Source organism: Argentina anserina, chromosome 7, assembly GCF_933775445.1.
Source record: "Argentina anserina chromosome 7, drPotAnse1.1, whole genome shotgun sequence".
Taxonomy (NCBI): domain Eukaryota; kingdom Viridiplantae; phylum Streptophyta; class Magnoliopsida; order Rosales; family Rosaceae; genus Argentina; species Argentina anserina.
Window position 1 is genome coordinate 9,281,379 of NC_065878.1, and position 12,849 is coordinate 9,294,227.

Genomic DNA, 12,849 nt, shown 5'->3' on the forward strand with positions numbered 1-12,849 from the left:
TTTTCATGCTGACGGTGTACCGTACTCTGACATATCCGTAATATATTGACGGTTTGTTCATTTGAATTTTTTCTTTTCAAATAGAGTATCTTGAGCCGTTGAAGTATAATTCGTATGCATTTCTTTTATGTAGATAATATCTTGCATAATTCGTATGCATAGCTTGAGCAGTTGAAGTATTTAGATGGTCAGGACTTTTATGAAATGCACGTATAGTTACGGTTGTTTGATCTTAGTGCAAAGAGATAAACCGAGACATCTGCATTTGAAAAATAATAATAATAATCAAGTGTAATTTTCTGTACACATCTCCTTGGAGCCTTTTCTTTTTAGAATTGTGGAAATTGTATTCTAATAGCAATCGACGTACAACCAACTTATGCTAAGTCAGGCATGAGCAATCAGCAATCTCTGATACTAGTTCGAGAACAAACTCATTATTCTGCTACATCTACCACCACTCCCTTACTGCCCCGCAACCAACTCATTATTCGGATCCCAAAACCGGCGTGTGTCCAAGCTACCAAAGGTCCACAAATAAACTATATTGTGGGGAGCTCTACAAACACCATCATCCATTTAGTGCTGGTCAGCAGATCAGACGGCTGTTGATCAACACTGATCATCCAATTGCTTCAACCCGATGCCAGAAGATCTCTCCACTAACACCAAAATTAACAATACATCCACTACGTTGTTGTGAGCTTCACAAACACCACCATCCAATTGCTTAAATCCGATGCCAAAATTAACAATACGACAATGAATATTGGAAGAACCTAAGTCCTTGGCGTAGGATACTCCAAGCGGCGGCCAAGGAAAACCTGGCGGCTGCTCTCTGTTGTTCCACAGTGTTTCTTAATGCTCTAAGTTCTTATTATTTTTTTATCGAATAAAGAATTAAAATATTATAACGAGTATGATGTAAGTTAAACTCATAATTTCCGACTAGAGATTGATGCCGCTAAATTAAATGGTACGGTACTCGGTGATTCAAATTTTTATTCTAAACAAAAAAGACAGAAAAAAAGAAAAAATAATAATAATATAAGAAGCCGGTTGGTTTCTTGGCGAGCAAAAGCTTTCAGTAGCTGTAGTCTGTACAGGAGTTTCTTGGCGCATATCAATTCAAAATGATGCGCAAATCAGTTCGGAGTTTCTCTTCCTGCAGCAGCACAGGAGGTACACCTCTTCTTCACTCTACCTCTCTTTGCATGGCCTTGTTTCACTCTCAACCCTCAAACCCAACCAAACCTTCCAAGCCAGATGGAATGATATTGATCATACCTTGAAGGTGTTCGATGAAATGCTCAAGAGTCGGCCCCTGCCTTCTGTTATCTCGTTCAATAAGCTCTTGACTCAACTTGTCAAATTGAAACACTATTCTGCTATAATCTCTTTGAATAGACAAATGGGTTTCTCTGGAATTGTTCCTGATGTATATACTCTCGCCATTTCGATCAACTGCTTCTGTCGTTTGAATCAAACGGGGTATGCCATGTCTGTCTTGGGACAGTTCTTCAAGTTGGGTCTTCAACCAAATGTCACCACCTTCGCCACTCTAATCCACGGCTTTGTTCTCCGAAATCGAGTAGCTGAGGCTGCACTGCTTTTCAGCAAAATGGTGGAGGGTGATCATTGTCAGCATGATGTGATCACTTTCAGCACATTAATAAAGGGATATGGCAAGACTGGGAACAATGGCGCGGCTATTCAGTTACTTGGGGATATGATAGAAAATGGTTGCAAGCCCAACATTGTTTTCTATAACACCATCATTGACAGTCTCTGCAAGGATACACTTGTGGACAAAGCATATGATTTGTTCTCGGAGATGATTGGTAGAGGTATTGCTCCAGATGTTGTTACTTACACCTCTTTGATTGCCGGAGTCTGCAAACCTGCAACTAGGCCAGTGGGGAAGGGGTGTAAGGTTGTTGAATGTAATAGGGAGTCAAGGTGTCTTTTTAGATGTCTTCACCTTCAGTGTCTTGGTTGATGCACTTTGTAAAGAGGGGATGGTTGTCAAGGCGAAAAGTGTAGTTGCGATGATGATTCAAAGAGGAATTGAACCTAACACGGTTACATACACTTCACTTATGGATGGCTACTGTTTGCGAGGGGAGATAGACGAGGCCAAAAAAGTTTGTGATCTAATGGTTAGCAAGGGTTCATTGGTTAACATTCATAGTTGCAACGTGTTGATAAACGGATACTGTAAACACAAAAAGATCGATGAGGCTTACATGACTTTTAAGGAAATGTGTGGTATGGAACTCATTCATGATACCATTACTTTTAACACTCTTATTGATGGCTTTTACAAATCAGGGAGAACAGAAGAGGCAGACAAGTTGTTCTCTGAGATGCAAGATTGTGGCCAATTTCCAGATCTTCAAACATATAATATTATACTTGATGGCCTTTGTAACAACCAACAACTTTCGACAGCACTAGAATTGCTTAGAGAGATGGAAAGAAACAAGTTAAAACTAGATATTGTAGCTTACAGTATTATCATTGAAGGTTTGTGCAATCCTGGGAAAAAGGATTCTGCAAAAGATGTCTTCTTTGGTTTGTCATTGAAAGGGGTACAGCCTGATTTGAGGGCATACAATATAATGATCGATGGATTATGTAAAAAAAGGGGCTTCTTAAGTGAAGCAGTAAAGTTGATCAGAGATATGGGAGAGAAAGGCTGCTCTCCAGTTGGTTGGACCTATAACATCATTATCCGAGGGTTGTTAAAAATTAATGAGTCGTCATGTGCTATGGGACTTTTTCAAGAAATGCTGGATTGCAGTTTCTATGCAGATGCATGTACTATAGAATTGATAGCTTGTCTATTGCCTAAGGTATAGTAGATCTGTCGTTTTTTGGTGTTGATAAATATTCATGATAAAGTTGATATAAATTTGAAACATAACGTTCTTAGTTTGAGATGGTAATGTTAGAGTTCTGCACCTTTTGGAGGAACAATATGCGCCATATATTAATTTGTCATTTGCACACCTTTTCCTATATCAGATAGCTAGGATTTGAAAAATGTTGTGCTATTATTCATATAACTTGGAATTTCCATTGCTATGGACTAATTCTAGCTAAATTGTTAAGCTGCTAGTTATAGAATTATGAGTTGTTGATCCATAGCATTACGTTTTGACTCTGTTATATTATCGATCCATCAACTGAAATTGCAGTGTCATTCTGTATGTAATCTGATAGATGTGAATACACATACAAATAATGATAGGGAGTTGGTCAAGTCAATTATGCAACAGTATATAGATTATTATTAAAATGTTTTTCTACAACTTATATGGTTTTGATTCATCACATTATGCACCACTTTTCAGATGATGGCAAGCTCGATTGACTCAAGGAACTCTTTTATTGGTAAAGTTCTCCTTACATACTGGTACATATTCAAATTTCCGAGAATATCACTGTTTATGTTGATCATGTTGACACAGAAATCAAGTCTCCTCATCAATGCTGCATCTATCAATAACTATAACAGCTACTACACCTAGCGTATGCAGAGTCCCTATAGATCCTTCAAACTAATTGAACCTTATTCTTAGTTATGTAGATTTGCTAGGTTGTTAAAGCTCTGGGATCTCATCGAGTACTCCTTTATGAGTTTAGAAAATAAGGAGTCTTCTCTCTCTAGTAGCTTGTCAGGCGTGTTGTATTCCGCAATCCTTCCTGTTTGCACAAAATCACTTTATTTAGTCCTCTTTCAAAAATTTAATGCACAAAATCACTTTAGTTTTTGCATGTTGTTTATGATTTTGCTATGTAGGAAAGCATGCTTGCATCTGTGTGTGTACATATGTGTGTATTTATTTACCATCGCTGAGGACCAAAACGAGATCACTGTCTATAACTGTGTGGATTCTGTGAGCTATTGTGACTACAGTTCGATCTTTGAATTCTTGGCTGATGATCTTCTGGATCGCCCCATCAGTTGCGGTATCAATTGATGCGGTTGCTTCATCCAATACCAGAATTCTGCTTTTCTTGAGCAATGCTCTTCCAAGGCAAACTAACTGTCTTTGGCCCGCACTCCAATTTTCTCCATTTTCGACCACTGTCAAACTCATACATGTAAGAAGGTAGTGCATAAACATTAATCAGTTCAATAAATGTTCGATTTAGTGAATCTAACCTGAAGCTTCCAACTTCTCTGCTTTTGCGCGCACTAGATCACCTAGCTGACATTTATCTAGGGCCTGAAGATTTTGGAGTTTAGGTTCAGTAGAAAACAATGCAAGTTGATCACCTATCATTTATAGCTTGTTAAAGGAATGTAAGCACAATTTTCACACTGAGTCACCTCTTAATCAAGGTTAGATCATCTGTACCAAGGATACCTATATAAAAACTTGAATGTATTTCTTCTTTTTCAAAGTTCCAAAGATTTAAAATTTCTTGACCAGGTCATTTTAGGTAGTGCTTATTTAATAAGAGTGATTACCTCCCAAACATCACTGTCAGAGTATTGCTCTAGTGGGTCGAGGTTTCCTCTCACTGTTCCTTCAAACATAGTTGGGTCCTGAGGAATGATGCTAAGCCTTGATCTTAAATCATGAAGACCAATTTTGCAAATGTCTACATCATCAATTATAATGCTTCCTTCTCTAGGTTCAACTATCCTGAAAAGGGCCTGTATGAGGGTTGATTTCCCACTACCCGTCCTTCCTACAACTCCGACTTTGTTTTGTCCTGGAAATGTGCAGCTAATTTTTTTGAGGACATATGGGAGATGTTCAGCATAACGGATCTGCAATACAGTTAAATGCATTATAATGAGTTTAAACATGTATATCAAATTTTTTGAATGATTTTTGAACTCTGTACTATTTAATTTTTTGCTTAAGTACCTGTAGATTTTTGAAACAAATTGTTCCAACTTGTGGCCAATTGATTGGTGGTTTGCTATCTTCTATTACAAGAGGTGCTTCACTTGTTAGATCTGAGTACTGCAAAATTCTTTCAACTGAGATCATCTTATTTTCTGCATTGCATATGTTCCATATAACTGAAGCTTGCAGAACATTCAAGTTTATTCCATATGTTACTGCCAACCCTGCAATGCCTGTTTGTATGGGGAAAAAAAGAAAGAAAATCAGTTCTGCTCTGCTTATGGCTGAAAAGTTTATTTGCCAATTAAGAAAACCAGAAAACTAATTTGTCATGAAGTGCACACTCACTGTACATGAGTGAGATTTATGGTCATGTGGGCTCCATGAATATCCTATAAATTAGAAGTTCTTCATCCAAATAATGATTTTTTTAGCCGATCCCACCTTCAATATTATGATGGTATATTAGTTTTTGTGAATGCTATTGATACTTACTTGGATTAATAACTCCTTCAGGAAGGGTGACCAATAGAACCAATGAGAAGGCAAACACAAAGTTGGAGAGTATATTTAATCTGAAAGAGAGCCATTCCATTGCGGACACGTTATGAAACCATGGTCTTGAGTGGTTGTCAATAAGAGTGAGGTTTGCATCACTGAAACGGTCTTGTTGATCAAAAGCACGAATTGTTGCTGCTCCTGCCAGAGATTCCGCAAAGTGGTGGAGGATTGGAGCTCTTTGTATGCCTGATAACCGTGCCAATTCTCTTGCTGTTGGTATGTAATATTGCTGAAGTAATCATCATTATATTTTAAGTCAATAGCCATATTCGTGAGCATTCACCCAGATAAATGATACACAAAATAGTTTATCAATTTTCATTCATATCATGCATTTTCTGATAGCATTTATACTAGATTGTATAATTTGTATTTATGATATCATCCCTTAAAGCTTTTTAATGTTTCACAGTACTAAATACTAATCACTGATATTTAATTATTTAAGTTGTTGGAGTATATATTGTGGTTATATATCATGTAAAATATTATGGTTAAAAATATCAGCGATATTCATAGATATACTAAAGACTTGAAAATTGAGATAACAAATCAAATTTGTTATTGTTTTCTGAGTTTTTGGCTTTGTTGAAAATTAAGTATTCATATACAGACTCATTATAAGCTGACATGAGCTAATACTCCTTACCTGATACCATATGCACACCGCAGTTACAGGAACAAATATCACAAAAACTTCCCAGGCAACTTGCGACATCACTGCTATGGTCCCTAAAATCTGTATTATTGAGAAAGCACACCATCCTATTTTGTTTGCCATTTCCAAATCTAACACACTTTGATCAGTAGATGCCTGCAAAATGAAAAAATTTTAAGGAGGTATACATTTGATCCCACACACTTGCACACATATACACACAGATATAGTTAAACACTCTTGATTAATTCAGCACTTGTATACTTTGTTCTTGGTGCTTTTAAGTTTTAAGGCTCACAGCTTAAATATTTTAGAGGTTGATCCATCAAGTAATCTTCTATTTTCTTCTCATTTTATCTATTATTTTCTTATACAATGACATCTGATAATATTCTAAACCGTTAAAACTTATTAGCAGTCATAGTCTTCAGGCATTGTCATAAGACTGTCAATTTCTGTGTAGTATGTATAATTAGTTTCATACAATTTGATGGTAGTGGACCCTCTAATGAATAATGTAAACTGCTTATCATCCATATGTTCTAAATTGTAAAATACCCGGTTTAAGATTCTTCCTGTTGGTGTTGAATCAAAGAATGACATTGGCGCTCGGAGTATACTGTGTAGCATAGTCGTGAAGAGCTTTTGTGCTGTTGAAATTCCTGCTACTGCTACTAGCGATGAACGCAACAGCACACAAAGTGAACTACCAACAGCAAGTAGTATATAAACAAGTAATGTGAACTTTACTCCGATTTTAGGCTCCGATTCAATTGTAGGAGGAGAAGCCCATGCCATCCAATAGTTACTAGCTACCTGCAGTACTTGGAACGATGACTGTGCCAAAAGTATGAATGGAACTAGCACACCACCTTTCACAGTTGTCAAATAAGACCAGTAAACTTCTTTTCCGATGCTTCCTTTCTCTCTCTCTTCATCTTGAACCAATTTTCCTTCTTTTTCAGTAATCTCTAGAGAGAGATTATGCTCGGATTCTTGTCGTGTCTGTTGAAGTTCGGCATTTGAAGTGGACTCTGCATTGGGTTCTCCGTCAGATATTAGATCTTGAGTAGTTCTACTGCTATTTTCAACTGTGAGGATTGACTCTAGAGCTCTGCTATGAGCACCGACCAAAACTTCAAAGCCAATATTTTGTTTTAGAAGCTCTTCAAAGCTTCCAGCTTGGATAATCTTTCCATCTTGCATCACCTGTTGAAAGCCATTGTTTGTTAAATTCTTAGCAATCATGACCTATAAATAAACCTGCCATATATGCATGAAGTTACTTTCTTACCAAAAGAACATCATATAAAATGAAAATATAGTTTCCTAATTATTACAAGTAGTCTTCAAACAGAAGATAGGCTAGTTCTTCTGGCCACTGGCTAGTTCTTGCATAATTTAGTTCTTTATTATCATAAATGACCAAGTAAATGCAGATAAATTTTATGTTGCTACTTCCTTACCAGAATTAAGTCTGCTGCTGGGAGAAACTCAACCTGGTGCGTGACATAAAGTGTAGTCTTCTCTCTGAGAATTCCCATCATGCAGTCCTGGAAGGTATAAAAATCATAATCAATTTCAAAATAAAAAGGATTTTGCTTCAAGTACAAGATACTTTAAACTAAAACTCATAATATTGTTTGTGACACATGCAGGAAATCAAGAAGACTAACCTCAAAGAGTTGGGTGCCTGTGTGAGCATCAACAGCACTAAAAGGGTCATCCAATAAATATATATCAGCATCTTGGTAAACTGCACGAGCAATTTGTATCCTTTGTTTCTGTCCTCCGCTCATATTAATTCCTCTTTCTCCAATTTCTGTTAGATCTCCACAGGAGAATAGCTCAAAATCTTTTTCCAATGCACATGCTTTTACTGTTCTGTCATACTTGGCCTTGTCGTATGCATTACCAAATAGAATATTCTCCCTGATATTTCCTGTCAGAATCCATGGAGACTGAGGAACATAAGCCTTTGTACCACTGATCTTCACTGTCCCCGACAACTTTTGAATCTCTCCAAGAATGCATGACAGGAGACTAGACTTCCCTGATCCTACAGTACCACAGATTGCTACTTTCATACCCCTCTTCACATTTAAGTCGATTCCATTAAGAGTTGTGCTGCTGGACTGAATATTCCAGCCAAAATTTCCATTTTTTATCTCAATGGAGTTTTCCATCTGATCTTTTGGAACATGCTCAATGGCATTCTGCTGAATTTCATCTTCCATGAGATATGAAGCTACTCTGTCTGCAGATACTTTTCCCTGTGCAACAGCTGAGAGAAGGTCAGGTAGATTGAAAATAGGGTCTTGTAACATTCTGAAGGTGGCTAACGCCGATAAGACTCTCCCTGCTGTGAGGTCTATGCCCATCAGCATACAAGCCCAGAATGTGACCACAGAGATAAATGTGGGTGATCCCCAAAAGACAAAAGCGCCAATTGCTGACAGTCGTAGTGACTTCCATAGCCAATCATACTCTACTTTCCTCAAACTTTCTAACTTGTGAAGGAACTGACTGTCCCATGCCTGAAGTTTGATTGTCTTCATGCTTCGAAGAATTTCTGAAGTAGCTTTCATCCTGTTGTCCTTGGCTTCCATGATCCTGGTCTGATATCTCTTTTGGATATTAGTCATCGGTATGTTGCAAAGCAGTACTGCCAAAGTTGCTGCTAATGCAGCTAATGAACCCATGCCTAGATTTGTATGAAGAATGTAGATTGCCAAGGAAATCTGAATAGGCATCATCCATATTATGTTTAAGAACCAGATGAGGTCCGTGATTCTTTGGATGTCTACACTCATGTAGTTGATGACCTCTCCACTAGTATGGCTTTGGCGGGATAAGCTTGATAGACGTAAGCCTTTTTTGAAAATCTGAGATATCAAAGCTGCTCTGAGGCGAAGCCCTAATTGTCGAGCTCCAAAAATCCACTGCCTCTGTGCTATTGTTTCAACCATCTTAGCTCCTAGGAAGGCAAGTGCTAGAATGTAGCCACTCCCTAAGCTTCTAGTTCTCTTCTCTGTCAGAAAGGTTACAAAGTCATCAATGAGATATGGACCAACATATGATGCAACAGCAGATATGACAGCGAACAATGCATTGATTGCTGCTTTCTTCCTGATAAATAAGTATATTGTCTTGTAGATATCCGGGTTTGTGGTTCCATCTCTGTCCTTTACATTCTGCAGTCTCTCATCAAAAGAGTGAGACAGATACTCAGCTGAGTCTTTGATATCAACATCTGGGATTTCTTCCTTGTCTAGGGGTTTCTTGACTCCAAGAGCAAACAAAGGGTTGAGCCAAGAGAATGTAATAAGTTGGGAAAGAGTAGCTTTTCCATATGGAGATTCTTGTCTTCTTTTGGATTGTTCATCACTTTTTCCATTTAGAAGTGGTTCAGTGATGCCATTTGGGATGGTGATGGTGAGTCCTGTCATCCCTCTTACTGAAATGACAAATAGGCAGGTGGATGCAAGGACACTTATGAAGTCAGCATAATCTTGTAACCTGAGCTGATCATGATATATGATACGAAAATGAGTATCAGCAGCCACAGAGATGATGGCCAAGATGAAGCTGCAAAACCACCATGCCCTTAATAGCCAAGGAAACTTGATGGAGTTGATATTCACAATCTGGTATACTGTAATCGATGATATTGCCCATGATACCACTTGCATTCCCTCGGATGAAATTGCACTAACTTTATGGTTGCAGTAAGTGACACTTCCATTTAGCAACAGCAGTAGCGATATGAAATGTGTTGCCATCAGTAAAAGGGAACAAGATATACTGATCTTGTAAGTGGTGCTGAATCTTATGCCAATGCCGATGCCATGCTTCTCTGTGCCTTGGTCTGGTTTTGTTCTTTCTTTGCAGATCTGGCTCATACTTTTTTGTAAATAATACAGTACTAAGATGCCAAGGAAACTAAGTTGCATAACTATGCCAATGTGCTCACACAAGCAGGGAAATTTTTGCTGGAGCCATTCTGTCCGAGATTGAAGTCTGAAATCTGTCACACATGATACAAAATAAATGAGGTATGATTCTTTATAATGGTAACAAATCATAATAACTATGCAAAAGGTTATACAATTTTATTTTCTTGCTAAGTACAGTTTTGTAAAACTACATGAACTATACGTGTAAGTTATGACAAGCACTCTATGGTAGGCATGTTACAAGTTACAGTTACAGTTACAGTTACAGTTACAGTTCAGCTGTGAGTCCTTTAAGGCATACGACATGATTGCAATTCTGAAAAAAAGAATAGCTTTTTCATTTCCCTCGGAAATTGTTTTCTCCATTTCATGAGATGCAGCAAAATTTCAATTTGAGCGTATGACAGTTTTGTTGAATATGTATGCTGTTGCTTTGAACTTTGTTCGAATGCTATGCAGTCGTCACCAAATTAACTCAACATGACAACTTGGATAACTTATCTCCTCATACAATAAAATCTTCTCTAGCTTTCTCAGTGAAACTAGGATACCTTTTCAGTATTATACAAAGGGATAGCTGGGCCATCAAATTAAAGCTCATCAACGAGTCCCAATAGTCACTATCAAATGTTTAGTAGTACTCTTTCCTGGCCGTATGTTATATGATTAACATTACATTTTTATGAAGATTTTATATGTATGATGCAAATTATGTACCACCTTAAACATAAACTCAACCACTAACTATTGTCATCAGTTGTAGGGAATCTTTGAAGATAGAGAGTTAATATGCGTATGAAGGGTCCTGGACAAATAAATACAGGAAAAAATCACCTTTATAGAAAATTATCAGTGTGTGTTTGTTTAGGAAAGAAAAAGATAATGAATTCACTTATTTGTTAAAAGAAATAACTCAACCAGAATTAGAGAAAAAGAATGAATGAAAAGTCTACTGCTTGGTATAGTGTATCCCCTAAGATCTTGGTACCAGGAAAAGACAGCAAGAAAGACAATAAGAAGAACCAGAACTCAAGCTGTTAACTTTTTGTGAGGTTACTCTACTTTGAAAGCAAAAGATACTCTTCATCATGAATGTATATGTGTCAAGTGATATATTCATTAGCAAACTAGAACCTGACATGAAGAATTACTTACTCATTGCTCTGCGCAAATCGAACATATCCTCCCAGATCATATCTGCTTCTCTCCAGCTCAAACTTCAGCGTCCCTCCTTGTTTTGTTGACTTCAGAATTCCCAGACTACCAATATGATCAGCCTGCTTCCCAGACTATTATAAAAAAAGTTTGAGGAGCAGGAAAAGGCAACTATGCGAGATCATCATCTTCACCATCGCCATGGACTACGAACACAGTGAAGGTTTCAGAGAGAGTGAGGCTGACAGGAAGATTCTAACTCGGAGAGCACAAGAGAAGAAGATGTAACTTGTGTGTGCAGGAGTTGTGTATATATATCTTGCCTCTTGGTACTAATTAACTTTCAAGAATGAGTGTAGTTTTGTTGGTGGTGAGTGTGTGTTTTATAAGGGTAAAGGCTGGGACGCTTGGGGGTTTATCACGTGAGGTTTTTGCACTGGGGACGGTCATTTTGGCTGGTTATGTTGGACAGGTTACCAGGTTTTATATACTCAAGTTATCTATGAAAAAGAAAGACCTTTTATATACAAAATTAAGAGAAAATATATTAATAAAAATAGGAACTCTGGTTAATAAGACAGTAATTCTTTCCAAAATAGGCTGCGTGTACTTCAAAGCTATGTAGTACCTAACTACCATAAGTTATTTTGGTGCTTAAAATAGATTTCGAGTTTGTGTAAGCCAATGAATCAATATTCACGTTTGAGGAACTCCAACATATTCATTCTAGCATGAGTTTATCAATGAATGATCATCGATCTTTATTCGAAAAAGAAAAAAAAAGAATATAAGATTAAAATATTGATGTAGTTTGTAACCTAAGTACTTACTCCCAAATCCATCTTGTCTGTGGAAAACATTTCGACAAGCATCTAATTAGTGTCTTATCATCTTTCATCTTCACGTCCTCTCTTATAGAGCTTGCACTTCCTTGCTTGGTAAAGAGAAGGACAAGCATGTGAGAAGCAATTAACAAGGTGTTGTGTATGAATATGATGCGTTTAAGAGAGTGAAAAGAAACAACACCCACCAATATAGGCAGATAGCTAGCTAGTTCGCTTGAAAAAGTCTCAAGAATATTTAGTAATTACAGGCTGTTAGTGAAGCAAAAACATTAGAGTTACCGCTTTAGTCATGACAAATAACAAATAACATTGAAGAATTGAACTTATGTGGCAACAGCATCAACATAGTTATATTGGACATTAACATAAAATGTTGGACAGAATTCTCATCATATGTGATCAAAATTTTCAAGTAGCGGTGAGGTCTTAAAACTCTCTGATTAGTAGGTCACTCGGTCACTCCACTAGTATGTGAAGAAAACTTGAAAATTTTATAAAAAGGGTGTGTATGATAAGTTTTTTAAACTGTTTATCACCTTGTATATAATGATGAGTTAGCTTTTTGATAGTGGAAAATCCTTAAAGCCAAAGCACAAGAAATTTGATGCCATTTCTGTTCTCTTTTGTCACATTATACGTGCTCTGTAAAGATCAGCAATCAGCATCATATGGGGCTTATATGGCAGTACTATTGCAACTCCAATCTCGAGCTAATGAGCTGAGAAAACTAATTGATGATATGCTTGTTTATGTTACTTTGATGGGATTAGAACTTTGAATTCAATTTGGGTTTCATTAAGATTTGC

The 12,849-nt window shown here is 37.2% G+C and overlaps 1 protein-coding gene and 1 pseudogene across 1 annotated transcript; one reads left to right on the forward strand and one right to left on the reverse strand.

Moving 5' to 3' along the window:
• The first annotated feature begins 1,120 nt into the window (after positions 1-1,120).
• On the forward strand, positions 1,121-3,533 carry LOC126801768 (pentatricopeptide repeat-containing protein At1g12300, mitochondrial-like; annotated as a pseudogene).
• On the reverse strand, positions 3,290-11,528 carry LOC126801760 (putative ABC transporter C family member 15). The gene is made up of 11 exons (XM_050529216.1): positions 11,199-11,528; positions 7,764-10,114; positions 7,554-7,640; positions 6,646-7,296; positions 6,079-6,243; positions 5,364-5,658; positions 4,887-5,101; positions 4,481-4,786; positions 4,172-4,235; positions 3,854-4,093; positions 3,290-3,708 (listed from the first exon to the last, which is right to left on the reverse strand). The coding sequence occupies exons 1-11, from the start codon at positions 11,236-11,238 to the stop codon at positions 3,581-3,583; spliced, it is 4,542 nt and encodes a 1,513-aa protein (XP_050385173.1). The 5' UTR covers positions 11,239-11,528; the 3' UTR covers positions 3,290-3,580.
• Positions 11,529-12,849: the final 1,321 nt, after the last annotated feature.